Raw genomic sequence first — 14514 nt, forward strand, 5'->3', positions numbered from 1 at the left:
TGGAAGTCTTATCACGCACAACTAAATGGCCTTTTTGCCTCCACCAACAAATCCAGCCATGTTATTTTTCACCCATTACCAGTAAATTACCCATGTTTCTCATTAATCAAATTACATGCAAGTATTCATGAGCTTTAATATTAAACATAATGGGAAGAAACTATCATAATTAACAATTAATTTCATTGTTGACAATTGACATCAATGGGAGGCAATTAGAAGGTAAGACTGATTGCGACTGTTGTCATGAAGCACAGTGTATTAATTCTTAAAGGACTGAAACCATTTATCACTTTCAAAGTGAACTTAAGATATTAACACAAAACTGCAAATAGAGTTGAAGTTACAACTGGTAAATTAGTCAATGAGCCTTGAATTAAAAATGTAACCATGAATATCAAACTGCACCTAATATTGAAATAATATGTTACTTAACAGTGATGTGTCTAAATATTTTGAGAGAACAGTAATCTTAGTTTAAATCTTTTTTTTGTTTATGCAACATTATAGCCATTCAGTAAACTTAATGGGAAAATATCACATAAGCTAAATAAGACGTTGATAAACTGGATGAAATGCTAATAATGTGCAGATTACTACTATGAAGAATGTACATTGCGTTTATTCAGTCTTTTAACCAAAATCAATGTTTATTTTCATGCAACTCTGTTATAGATCTAACAAAATTCTGTTGACAAAAACCAAGGATTGTTTTGACTCAGAGCATTAAACACTTGGGCTGATTAAAACCACAATTCTGACTTTTATTTTTCTCCATACCCCAATGTAGTGCCTGATCCAGCTTCCAAAAGGCAGAGCCAGTGTTGGGTGTTCTGGATTCTCTTGATCTGTTTGATGTCTGATGTTTCGAACCTGTCTCAACTCTAATGGTTAGAAGCAAGGAGGTGGGGGAAGACAGAGCACAAACCCTGACTGAAGGGATAGTCTCTGTGGATTAGGATCAGGCATCTGGATTTTATTATGCTTCAGACTGACAGCCCAGGTTCCAGGCTGTTTGTCCAGACCTCCTGCAGAATGAGACACAACTTGAGCATTTCCCATTACTGATCTCTGATGACCTCCAAACCAACGTCTTTTTCAAAATAGCAAAATCAGTCTAATGGGAAACTTGGCAAAGTCCTTACAAAGGCACAAGCATCCACAAATGGGAGCCGTACAGAATTCAGAATAAATCTCATTTGGTTCTTAACAGCCAATGCGGGCGACAGTTGCCACTAAGGGTAATGGTCACAATCTGTAACACCATCTTTTGAGATTAAATCCCTTTTAGCAAAACTATGTAAAAATGTCAGTGTGTAAACATTAATGCTCACTGTGACATTGCCCTCATTAAACATCATTTGTGGTGATCAATAAAGAAGCATTTAGCGAATGTTTTACAATGACTGGGTAAACCAATTCCATTTTCATTTACACAAATTCCACAATCCTGCTCACTTCTCCATGGAATCGGTATCCTTGATTATTGTGGCTCTCCGACAACTGGGTGATAATGACCTCAACTAGTTCAGCACACTCTGAAAAATGCAGCATGAATAGGAGCCTGGAAATAAGTTTGCTGGTTCCAGTGTCAAATTGATACTGGGAATTATAACTGGTCAGGACTCTAGCGACTGAGCAAGCTGCCTCTGAGGCGGTATAAATATGCAGTTATAACATTCCAGTGTTGACTCTTTGGGAGTGTAATAACAGAGGGCAAACGGAGCCAAACTTTCCATCTATTTCTCAAAAGACAGAGAGCTAAACCAGGAAGCACTAACCAATCAAAGCTTAGAAAATACGAAATGATTGAACCAATGTCTTAATCCACATGACTTTGTCTATTGATTTAGCTGTACTGTTAAAAATCACATTTTTGACAGGGAAAATTTTAAAAATATATTTTGGAGATTTTTAAAAATGTGAATATATTCACCCAACACTCGAAGAACATTAAATATTTCACTTGCTGTTGCTTTTGACACACACAGTTTAAAAATAATCCACTATGACTTGGTGACTGGACAAATCATTGCCCCCGTGACCAAAAATCTCTAATATTCAGCATGTCTCTACCGCTTGGGGAAACATCATCCAGTTGTGATTCTCACAATATTCAGACTGCTCTTACCTGGGGACAGTCCTTGATATAATGCCCTTTGTTGAAGCAGAGGTGACACAGGTAGTTGGGTGGAGGTCTTTTGCCGGGTTTACGGGGTTCTGCCGATAAGGATAGATCCGAGAAATGGTCGGTCAACGAGCTCAGCCCATCCACGATATTACTCAGAGAACCATAGGGAGACGCGTTCTTATACAACCCGCTGGTAATAGCCTGGATGATGGACAATATTCAGTTACTTGCTTTCTGCATCTGAGTGCTCTAAGATCCAGCGAGGCTGTCGAAAATGTTTAACATGTAATAAAACGAACAGTTAAACCGATCTCCAGAGCCCCAAACAATATAGACCAACACTGTAAAGCCATTGTGGTGCCTGGACCTCTAATGCGTATTTGTCTAGTGTCACCCCGCACTTTAGGAATATAACCCATTACCAATCAAACACGAATTGCTCACAATTTCACATCAAAGAAATCTGTTTTCACGTCAGCAACTGTATGAGTACTGAACAATTACAAAGCTAAATGTTTTAGAACATTGAACGCAGGGTATGTATTGGTATCACGTATTCTAACAATGAACGCAATTATCCAGGAGAGATGGGTCTGAATGGAAACATTTCTGAAATTCGCCTCATATTGCCAATCTGTTGTTCTGTGGGGGTGGGGAAGGATAGGGGTGCAGGGGGATAGGGGATGTTTGTTATTTTCTGCTTCAGCGTTTTGGAGCAGAGAGGACAGTGGTCAGACAGGACTGTCTGCCCCATAAGATTAAAGTACATTTTCACACTGGCATCCAATGAATATTAATGAAGGGACAATCGGGAAATGCTTGATTGTTTTATATACACAAAGAAAGAAAGCCCACCCTAGGACCCCCGCAATAAACACTCAGGGCTTCCACTTGCCAGCCCAGATAAATAGAGTTGCGATCAAAGCACCGAGTGTCTAGTGTTCACGCCCAGCACCGGTTGGGGATAGGTATGGGAGAAGGGGCTGGTGCTGAGTATGCAGTTCCCCTCACCCACCCCATCCAATGTTGTCTGGCACACACCGAGCTATTTTTAGGTGAGGCGACAACTGGTTTGCACTAAAGTCCAGCTGTCATGTTTACAAGCCCGCTTTGTAGTAGCAGCAGTGAACTTAAATAAAGCGACCTGTCAGAAAGGTCAGGGACAATTAACCCTTCGGCCTCCACATCCCTGTTAGTCCCAGCTTCCTGCTCTGGAGAGGCAGCAGCTTCAGATTATCCATCCTAATATTAACCATGATAGAGAAATTAAATGCTGAGAGCTAGGTTTAGAATTTAGGATTTCTTTTTTTAAGTAAGATGAGTGGGTGTGTGATTCTTTGCGACCTTGTGAACAATTCCGCAATCTAGCTCTCTCTTTGTGTATTTGCACTTTGGACTTAGAATTTAGTCACAGAGATGTACAGCACCGAAACAGACTCTTCAGTCCAACGCAACTATGCTGACTAGATAACCTAAATTAATCTAAATCTATTTGCCAGCATTTGACCCATTTTCCTCTAAACCCTTCCTATTCATGTATCTATCCAGATGACTTTTAAATATTGGAATTGTACCAATTTCCACCATTTCTTCTGGCAGCTCATTACTTGGACACATGTACATTCCATTTCACACTGCGTGTAAAAATAGGTCCCTTTTACATCTTTCCCCTCTCACCTTAAACCTATGCCCTCTAGTTTGGGACTCCCCTACCCTGGGGAAAATACCTTGTCTATTCATCCTATCCAAGCCCCTCATGATTTTATAAACTTCTATAAAGGTCATCCCTCAGCCTTCGAACCTCCAGCAAAAATAACCCCAGCCTATCCCTGTAGCTCAAGCCCTCCAACATCCTTGTAAATATTTTCTACACTCTTTCTGTTTCAACTATTTCAAAATGCTTAGAAGAGACCAAGGACTTCCTCAGTGTTTACATGAGAGACATTAGAAATTAGCCCTCACAGTTGGCTTTCCCCAGACAGAATGAGGGGAGATTGGTCCTGTTTCATCCTCTCTAGACACAGCCCCTCATTCCCCCAAAACTGCCACCCCATTTCATTGAGCACTCCCACACAGACAGTGCTTATAGGTACAAAGACGCTATCCACATTACCATGGGTTTTCTGAAGCGTATCAGCTTCCAAAGCATTGCCTGTTTGGTTCTCATTGAATTAAACTTGCGCTTTTCATAAAGAGGCAACTACCACTAGCCTGATAGATATTTTCAATTAACGGAGCTGTACTGTCACACAATGTACAATTAAAATGACCCTTTTAAGAAGGTAGCCGTCTTCCTGGAGAGAAAACCTGCTTTATAAATGGACGGAAATAGGGCGGGAGCAAAACAATAGAACACACTAATTCTGTAGATACTTAGGGGGGAAATGCAGTGTAGATCAGTTAAATTTCTAGACATAATCTTCATTAACAAGGGTTACCATTGAACTTAAGGTCTGATTCAAATCCTTTCCTCCTCCAGTTAACTTGGTGCTACACTCTGCAGTTCTGTTACTAAGCCTCACAGTTAGTCTCTCTCAAAATCTTCAATATTCAATCTCTTCCATTTTGTTTTTCCACCACCATCACTGAATACCTCAATGTCAGCATCCTGAGAATTATTATTAACCAGAAGCTGCACTGCATCAGTGTAAAAATACCATGGCTACAAGAACAGGTCAGAGACTCGGAATACTGCAGTGAGTAACTCACCTGCTCAGTCTTCAAAGCCTGCCCATCATCCACAAGGCATGAGTCAGGAGTGTGATGGAAAACTCCCCCTTTGCCTGGATGGGTGCAGCTCCAACAACACTCAAGAAGCTTGTCATCATTCAGGACAAAGCCCACTTGATTGGCACTCCCTGTCCACCACTTTGAACATTCAAGCACTGAAAGACGGGATTAGAATCGATAGATGCTTGATGGCCAGTATGGATACAATAGCCTAAAGGGCCCTTTTCCATGCTGTTATATTCACTCCCTCACCACCGACTCTGCTGTGTCGCAGCAGTGTGTACCATCTCCAAGAAGCAATGCAGCAATCCACAATGGCTCCTTCGACAGTATCTTCCAAACTCATGACCTCAGAGGACAAAGACAGCAGATGCATGGGAACACCACCATTTGAAAGCTTCCCTAAAAACCAGACTAGATCAAAACTGCTGCTGAGTCAAAATCTTGGAGCACCATCTCTAATGGCATTATGGATCTACATACACCAAAGGGACTGGAGACCTCCAGGGCAACTAGTGATGAGTAACTAGTTGGCAAAAAAAAATTCATTTCACCCCCCTCACTCAAGTGTGAATCCAGTGTAAAACTACATTGTATTAAAAAGGCACTAAATTTGTCAAGTTGTTTATGAAGTAAACAGCTCGTTAGAGTGTGCCATTTGGAGGACAAAAGGATAACAAGTGACCAATCTGTCCCAATCCATCCATAATTCAACAACAGAGTTACCTTTCAATTGTGCCTTTTACACAATTCAAAGTAGTTTCACAGGAGCAGCTTAAAGCAAAGTTTGACACTGAGCCCTATGGGGCAAACAGCTAGAAGTGTGAACCTTTTAACATTGAGGTTTATAAAATCATGAGAGGCAATGGATAGGGTAAATTGACAAGGTCTTTTCCCTAGAGTGGGGGAGTCCAGAAATAGAGGGGCATTAGTTGACTGTGAGTGGAGAAAGATTTAAAAGGGACCTAAGAGGTAACTTTTTCACACAAATGGTAGAGCATTTATGGAATGAGCTGCCAGTGGAAGTGGTGCAGGCTGGTATAATTACAACATTTAAAAGGCAATAGGATGGGTACATGAGTAGGAATGGTCTAGAGTGATATGGACGAAGTACTAGCAAATGGGACTAGATTAATTTAGGATATCTGGTCGGCATAGATGAGTTGGACCGAAGGGTGTATTTCCGTGCTGTACATCTCTACGACTCTAAAAGCATGTTCGAGAGGCAGAGCAACTTACTGAGTGAATTTCAGAGTTTACATTCTGAACAAGCGAAGCACCAAGCTATCACTGATGGAGAGATGAAAATTCAGGTTGTGTTTGAGCCCAGAATCAAAGGAATGCAGGTTAGTGGAGGTGGTCAAGGTTACAGCTATGAGTGGATTTTGCCTGTCCTCGGATTTTGCCTGTCCTCGGATGCTGCCTGAACTGCTGTGCTCTTCCAGCACCACTGATCCAGAATATGAGTGGAATGAACCTGGGGAGATGGGGGTTGATCTGAAAACAAGTTTGAGAATTTAAATAGTGTATTGTTTAAGGGAAGTGGATGCTTGGGATGAACAGGACTTGGCATGAATAAGGAAACGGGCAGAAGAGGCTTCAATAATCTGGGTTATGGAGGGAAGAGTGAGATTGACTGATTAGGATCTACGGGGTATCTATTAGTGGCAGATTTGTCCTGCTTAGCCACCCCTCTGAAAAGTATCACGACAATGTTCAATCAGCTTTCTGAATGGTTAAAAAGGTGTCATTTAAAGGTTTGAGGTGACCTTGAATCAATTGCCCTTGTGGTGAGTTATTCCAGATAGAAATCACTCTTTGGTGGGAAACTATATACATCCAATCTCGAACTTTGTCCCAATCTGGTGAACTTTGAGTTGTCTCCTCTAACTCAGGTCCATGCTGTTTTCAAATCGTACTTCATGAATCAGAAAGTTTATCATCAACTCCCCTAGGAACGTGTATGCGTTTTTTTTAAATTATAAAAGGGACAATGCCAGAAAGAAAAAATCCGTACTTTTCAATGGGAGTTTGTAAAACAGGACAGTGCTTTCAGCTCACTCCACCCAACGCCCCCCCCCCCCCCCCCAATGTCTGTCAGTGCGTTTTTCAGATCCAACCTCACCTCCCAACTTTCCAACTGCAGACTTAGTAAAGGGGGCGGGGGCAGCAACAGGCAAGAGATGACTTGGCGCTTTCTTCTTAACCTCCAACCAAGAATCTCAGTTCACAGACTGAGTGAAAACTGACCAGCCTCTTCCCCCACCACTCCCTGGACAGTCTCACTGGACAGGATACAGATTACACACCAACCAGGACTTGTGTCCTGCCATAACTTTTCGATCTTGATTTTTTTTGGGGGGGGGGGGGGGGGGGGGCAGTGTGTGGGATGTGGGGATTAGACTTGGCGTCTAACACCCAATCCGAGTTGGAACCCAACCAAAACATCCCGATTCACAGACAATAAAACTTTGCCAGGTCTCCCTCGACATCCCGCGAGTTGAAAAGGTATTACGCACTAAAGCAATCCATTGCACGTTGTCAACCACGGGGGGGGGGGGGGGGGCGAACTGCGGGTGGAATTTAAGGCGAATTTTTTTTAATTTCAAGACGAACGGCGGACTTTAAATATGAAAGTGAACACGCAAACTCCCAATGGCTGACAGGCGGAGACAGTAACAGGGCACTAACTCCAATAATGGCACTAACAGAGGTCAATGATTAGCCAATACGTCCAGAGAAGGTTCTGCATAGAGATAAAGTAAGCTCCCCTAACAAATAAATACAATTTACAAATAATACTTCAACACAGTCCCAGAAATGTTGCCCAAAGGTCTCCGCTCTCTCTCTCTATAATGTATATATATATCCCACGCAGTCTAATGGCGGGTGTTAAGGGAAAAAAAATTCGCAGAAAAAGTTTCCATTTCAAATTTCTCTCCCTCCCCTTACAACAATCAAAGTCTATATTTAAATTTAAAAACATGTTTAATCACGCCCGCAGATTTCGCTGGATTAAGGGTGTGCTCGAAAGGAATTCGCACCTCGTTCCTGTGGAGTTGGGAAAAGTTATTGAGATAGTTGGAATAGAGCGAAGTTCCCAGGTCGGCGGCAGCTTTGGTGTAGTTCAGGTCGTGGTGCTGGGATGACGGCTCCGGTCTAAAAGCATCAAAAGCACTCGGCTGGTGAGTGTCCTGCAGAGACAGGTAGACCCAGTTTAAGAGCTGGGCTGGCTGGTAGACAGAGGCGCTGGTGTCGATCGTTGACAGTAGACTCATCCTGAGTTGCTGCTGCTGCTGCTGCTGGCTCGCCTTCTCCCTCTCCTTGTTTGACAAAGTCAGAGAGAGTGTGTGTGTGTGTGTGTGATTGTAGAGAAAGTCACAAAGTCCCAAGCCAACGTTGGCCGCTGCTGCCCAGAGGAGCCAGTCCGGCTCGTGTTATTGTTGTTGTTTAGTTGCCTGTAGCTGTGTTGTTTGGGAAGTTGTCAGTAAGTTTCTCTTTTTTTTTGGTGGAGGGGGGGGGGTGGTGTTGAGAGAGAGAGCCTCAGACTGATCCGCTATTTCTCCCAAGGGAAGAGTTACTTCTGAGCAGCCAATCAGAGAGGCACCCGGAAGTGCATCATCAGCTTTGATACATTTCACTGGAGTCGCTGGCGGCTCCTGGGTTGTGTGTGTGTGTGTATATGAGTGTGAGTGTGAGTACTCTCTACAGGGGGAAAAAAAAGAGGCTTCAAGTCCCAGCTCTAGCTACAGCCCCCCCCCCCCCCCCTTCTTATTCTGCTGTTGCTCCTTCTCCATTGTACGGGAATGTAGTCCCACCCTCCTCTGGAGTTTGCGAGGATTTTCTGCTGTGCCTTGAAAATCCCAACTGAAGTGGGCGAATTAAATGCAGCCGGTGTCATCCGTGAAGTTTTGCAGTGTACATTCAGAAGAAAGTCCAGTTTCTCTAATCTACCTGAATGTCTTCTCTCATTTATCATAATGAGTTATGTGTAAATCACCCTGTCACCTCCCCCATTCAGATTCCATCTGGACCCTTTTCCTTTTTTTAAAAAAAAATTTCATTTACATTATAAATTATATATGTATTTAAATCACCCTGTCCATGTAACCCCTACCCCATACAGATTCTAACGAGACCCACGTTATGCCTTGTATTTACAATGTAACGGATAAGTAGGGTGTCTGCGTTGTTTAATTAAATTTAGATTAGAATCAAATTTATCGCCAGTGGATCGCTTTACAAGGAAGTGTGCGCGTTTTGCAACAGTCTGGGGAGGTGAGTGAACTCCCCCATTTGGGAATTTTGCATTCTCAAACCCAGCATAGGGAAAGTGTATCCGGAGGAGCTCAAACTTCCCAAGAAGATTTCCAGATCTGTGCAGGACAAAATCAAAAGCGAGGGGGCGATTCTCACCCCCCCCCCCCCCCCCCCGTTGGGAATATTTGCTAACCTTATCATTTCATGGCGTTGTTTGAATTGGGTCGTTTCACTCATGTAAGCAAAAACGAGGCTTTAGTTCCTTGGCTAAACAAAAATGCAATCTTGTTTTGTGTGCACACACCGACTCCCAAAGATTTCTTATGCAAGAGTTAAACGGCAGAGGAGAAAGAACGACTGCACTCTCATTAAGGAACACTGCCCCTCGTGAATTGCTTGGTTCTGGTAATCCAATGGGAAATCTCAGGTTAGGACTGTGGAACTTCGCATGTTTTCCTGGCGTGTACTGGGATTGCTAAAACTGCATCTTTCCTCTCCATATGTTTTTATACAGAGGAATAAATCATTCTGACAAGATCAGCAGTCAGAGCAAAACACTAAGAATAAATCAGTTTCAATTTCATAAACACACGTTTCGTGTACAGAAAACAGTTGTTTTCAGGTTGACAATTACAATCTTAAGTTAATAAAGAGGCCATTTGACCCACTGCCTTGGTGCTGGCTCTCCCTAACAGCCATTTACCTAGTACGCATTCCCCACCTTTTCCTCTTGGCCTGTCACTTCATTTTTGTTTTCAGATAACTATCCACTTTTCTTTTGAAAGCTGAGATTGAATCTGCCTTCACCTCTCTCTCTCACCTGTGCTCAGTCAAAAAGCTTTGCTTCAAATCTGTCGAAACATCCTATGATCTATTTGTCCTCAATAGTTATGATCTGCCTGTACTGCACACAGAACAAAACTTTTCACTCTGCTTAGCTACAATAAGTCGAATCAAATCAAATGTTCTCTGTTGACAGTGTGGTGCTGGAAAAGCACAGCAGGTCAGGCAACATCCAAGGAGCAGGAGAATCAACGTTTTGGGCTTCAGCCCTTCATCAGGAATGAGGATGCAGGGCTTACGCCCGGAACGTCGATTCTCCTGCTTCTCGGATGCTGCCTGACCTGCTGTATTTTTCCATCACCATGCTCTGAACTCTGATTTTCAGCATCTACAGTTCTTACTTTCTCCCAAATGTTCTCTGGTTCTCATATCTAAAACATGTGTCAAAATAAAACTGTACTTTCTTCAATTGTTTTATTTTTATTTCAATGTATTTTCTATGTGGAATAATAACTGGTGTAAATGTCACATTCCATATCAATTAAGCTTTATTATATTTATGTATTATTTATGTGGTTCAGTTATAGCTCTCTGGCTTGTCAGTCAGAGTGGTGGTTTGAACAGCACTCCAGAGACTTCTGTATATAATCCAGGTTGACACCAATGTTTGGTGGAAGGCCACACAGCAAACTGATTGTTGCCAGAGAAGTTGCACACAAGTTTGCCCCTTTGAGCTACTGTACTTGCATGGCTGCATGGAAAAATTAAAGGGGCCATGCACTTAAACAAATCTTCTCCACACTCACTGCAGTTAACATGTCAATACAGTGCCATGCTGAAGAAGTGCTACACTGTTGGTGGTACTCCCTTTCAGATAAAATGTTAAATCAATGACCTCTCAGGCGGAGGTAGCTTATCACCACCTTATTGAGGGTAACAATAAGCTACAGTTTAAAAGAATGAGAGGAGATGCTAAAGGGGATTGAGCAGATGGCAACGTAGAGCAGATGGCAACGTAGAAATAAAAATTCATAGTTTTAGGATAACGGGCAACAGATTTAAAGCAGAGATGATGAGAAATTACTTTTCTCAAAGGCTCATGGAATTCATTGCCTCAGATGAAAAGGGTGCCAGAACATTAGGTAAATTTAGTGCAGTGAACAATGAAGGAAATTACCTCAAAGTATAACGGGACTTTGATCAAATGGGCCATTGGGCCAAGAAGTGACAGATGGAGTTTAACTTATAGAATTGTGAAGTGTTACATATTAGTAAGGCAAGCCAGGGCAGGACTAATACAGTCAATGGCAGGGCCATGGGGAGTGTTGCTGGACAAAGAGTTCCCTAAGGGTGCAGGTGCATAGTGCCTTGAGAGTGGAGTTACAGGTAGTTGGGGTGTTAAAGAATGCATTTGGCATGCCTGCCTTTATTGGTCAGTGCATTGAGTATAGAAGTTGGGAGGTCATGTTGCAGCTGTACAGGACATTAGTGAGGTCACTTTTAGAATATTGCATTCATTCTGGTCTCCCTGCTGTAGAAAATATGATGTTAAATTTGAAAGGGTTCAGAAAAGATTTGCAAGGATATTGCTAAAATTGGAGGTTTTGAGCGAGAAAGGAGGGGCTGGATAGGTGGGGACTTCTTTCTCTGGAGCGCCAGAGGCTGAGGGGTGACCTTATAGAGGTTTATAAAATCATGAGGGACATGGATAGGGTGAGTAACCAAGGTCATTTTCCCAGGTTAGGGGAGTCCAGAACTGGAGGACATAGGTTTAAGGTGAGATGGGAAAGATGTAAAAGACACCTGAGGGACAACTTTTTCATGCAGAGGGTGGAGCGAGTATGGAATGAGCTGCCAGAGGAAGTGGTGGAGGCTGCTACAACTACAATATTTAAAAGGCATCTGGATGGGTACATGAATAGGAAGAGTTTAGAGAGATATGGACCAAATGCTGGAAAATGGGACTAGATCTGTTTAGGATATCTGATCGGCATGGACAAGTCGGACTGAAGGTTCTGTTTCTGTGCTTACATCTCTTTAACTCAATGATCCTCAATTTTTTTTTTAATCCCCTGGCACTTTTCAAAGAAGAGTGAGGGAATTCTACCCAGTGTCCTGGCTGACATGTTTCTACTTTGAGAGTCATTGATGGAATAAGCCAGATTCTGTTTTAATCCAAGTGTTTCAGTCTTGACTTTTCTATTATCATTCGTTTTTTTCATGAAGATTACAACTAATGCCATTGGCTATTTTAAGTGTCTGCATTTTCTTCAATAAAATATATTTTGGAGGGTGTAATATTATAAAGTCAATGTTCCTGTGAAAAGAATAAACTAGGACATGTAAATCACCCACTCTGGCAGATCTGTAAAGTATACTACTGTTTCAATAATTCAAACCAAAATCTTTCCATGAAATCTTAATATTGGTTCCTTCCACCTAAAACTCAAAATTAATTAAAACATTCCTCGTTGATACTGCTGTTGCTAACAAAATGGATTTCAAAACCTAAAGATACAGTTACACGCCTTTAGCTTAGCAGTAAATTAATTTCCACACTGCACCAACATCAATCAGTTCAACTTATTTGTTAGGTATTTGGGCATCTTTGGCTAAGCCAACATTTATTGCCCACCCTTAATTGCCCTTGAGAAAATGGCAGTGAGCTGCCATCTTGAACTGCTGTGGTTCGTTTGGCATAGGTAGCCCTGCAGTGCAGTTAGAGAGGGAATTCCATTTGGTTGACATACCAATAGTAGAGGAACAGAAATATAATCACCAGTCTGAATGATGTTTGGCTTGGAGTTGAACTTACAGCTGCCTGCCTTCTTATCCTTGTCCTTCTAGAATCATAGAGTCATAGAGATGTACAGCATGGAAACAGACCCTTTGGTCCAACCAGTCCATGCCGACCAGATATCCCAACCCAATCCAGTCCCACCTGCCAGCACCTGGTCCATATCCCTCGAAACCTTTCCTATTCATATACCAGTTGATAGAAGTCATGGAGTTGGAAGATGCTGTCAAAGGAGACTTGACAATTTGTTGCAGTGAAACTAGCATATCATATACACTAAACGCTGGTGATGAAATAAACTAATGTTGAGATGGTTGTCGGGTACCATCAAGTGAGTTGCTTTCTCATGGATGGTGTTGAACCTCTTGAGTGTTGGAGCTGCACTGGTTGAAACAAGTAAAACAGTATTCCATCACACTCCTGACATGTCCCTCAGATAGTGGAAAGATTTTGGGAAGCCAGATGGAGAATTACTTGCCTCCACATATCCAGTCTCTGACCTGTTCTTGGAGCCCTGTATTTTTATAGCTGATCCAATTAAGTTTCAGGTCAATAATAGTAGCCCCTAAGATGTTGATATTGACAGAGTCAGCAATTTTAACATCTAGTGTCAAGACAAGATTATTAGATTCTTTCTAACTGGAGATGATTGTTGGATCTGACTTGCATAGTATGACATTATTTGTCAGATAGCAGTCTAAGTTTGAATGCTGTCACCTCTATCTCTTAGAGTCATAGAGATGGACAGCACAGACACAGACTGTTAGGTCCAACTCATCTGTGTTGACCAGATATCCTAAATTAATCTAGTCCCATTTGCCAGCGTTTGGCCCATACCCTTCCAAACCCTTCCTATAAACATACCCAAACAGATGCCTTTTAAATGTTGTAATTGTACCAGCCTCCACAACTTCCTCTGGTAGTTCATTCCATACATGGACCCACTCTCTGTGTGAAAAAGTTTAAATCTTTTCCCACTCACTTTAAAACTATGCCTCTAGTTTTGGACTCCCCTACCCTGGGGAAAAAAGCCTTAACTAATCACCCCATCCATGCCCCTCATGATTTTACAAACCTCTATAAGGTCACTCCTCAGCTTTTGACATCCAGGGAAAATAGCCCTACCCTATTCAGCCTCAAACTATAACTCAAACCCTCCAACCCTGGCAACATCGCTTTTTCCATGTAGATATTGACTGCTTCATTATTTGAGGATGTGCAGAAATGTGCAGAACGCTGAACAATCATCAGCAAAAGACCCTTCTCTGATCATATGTTAGAAAAAAGTTCATTGATGAAGGAGATAGTTAGAACTAGAACTACTCCAGTGATGATCTGGAGCTGATTTGATTGACCTCTAATAATTATCTTTGCGCTGGTATCAGTCCAGCAGGGAGACAGTTCCCAACCACACCCCTAATTCTTATTGACTCCAGTTTCTCTAGGGGTCCTTGGTGCCACACCTGGTTAAACGCTCCCTCAGTATGAAAAACAGTAACTCTCACCTCAGCACACAAAATCAGCTCTTCTGTCAATGTTTGGATAAATGCTGTAATGAGATTTTGAACTAAATGGGCTAGGCAGAACCCTAATTGAATACCAGTGAGCAGGTTATTGCTGAGTGCTGCTTCATGGTATTGTTAATGAAACCTTCAATTACTTTGTAGCAATGGGACTGCAAAGGTTAGGCCATTGAAATAAAACACAATTAATCTCCCTCTCTCTCAAGGTCTTCTAGGCCTTCACTTCAGAATTAGGCTGCATTTGTGGTTGACCACCTTGCAACACTCAAGTTATAATGTTAATACAAAGC

The 14514-nt window shown here is 42.1% G+C and overlaps 1 protein-coding gene across 1 annotated transcript in view; it reads right to left on the bottom strand.

Annotated features, from left to right (window-relative positions):
• Nucleotides 1-8357, bottom strand: part of zcchc24 (zinc finger, CCHC domain containing 24) — a 271425-nt gene extending 263068 nt beyond the window's left edge. The window contains exons 1-2 of the mRNA XM_043679053.2: nt 7906-8357; nt 2132-2332 (exon numbers count right to left, since the gene is read on the bottom strand). Coding sequence (XP_043534988.1) covers nt 2132-2332; nt 7906-8139 — 435 coding nt within the window. The 5' untranslated portion in view covers nt 8140-8357. The remainder of the gene's footprint in view (nt 1-2131; nt 2333-7905) is intronic.
• Nucleotides 8358-14514: the final 6157 nt, after the last annotated feature.

This window comes from Chiloscyllium plagiosum, unplaced genomic scaffold, assembly GCF_037043375.1.
Source record: "Chiloscyllium plagiosum isolate Xiang-an unplaced genomic scaffold, Cpla_swu_hap1 HiC_scaffold_43, whole genome shotgun sequence".
Taxonomy (NCBI): domain Eukaryota; kingdom Metazoa; phylum Chordata; class Chondrichthyes; order Orectolobiformes; family Hemiscylliidae; genus Chiloscyllium; species Chiloscyllium plagiosum.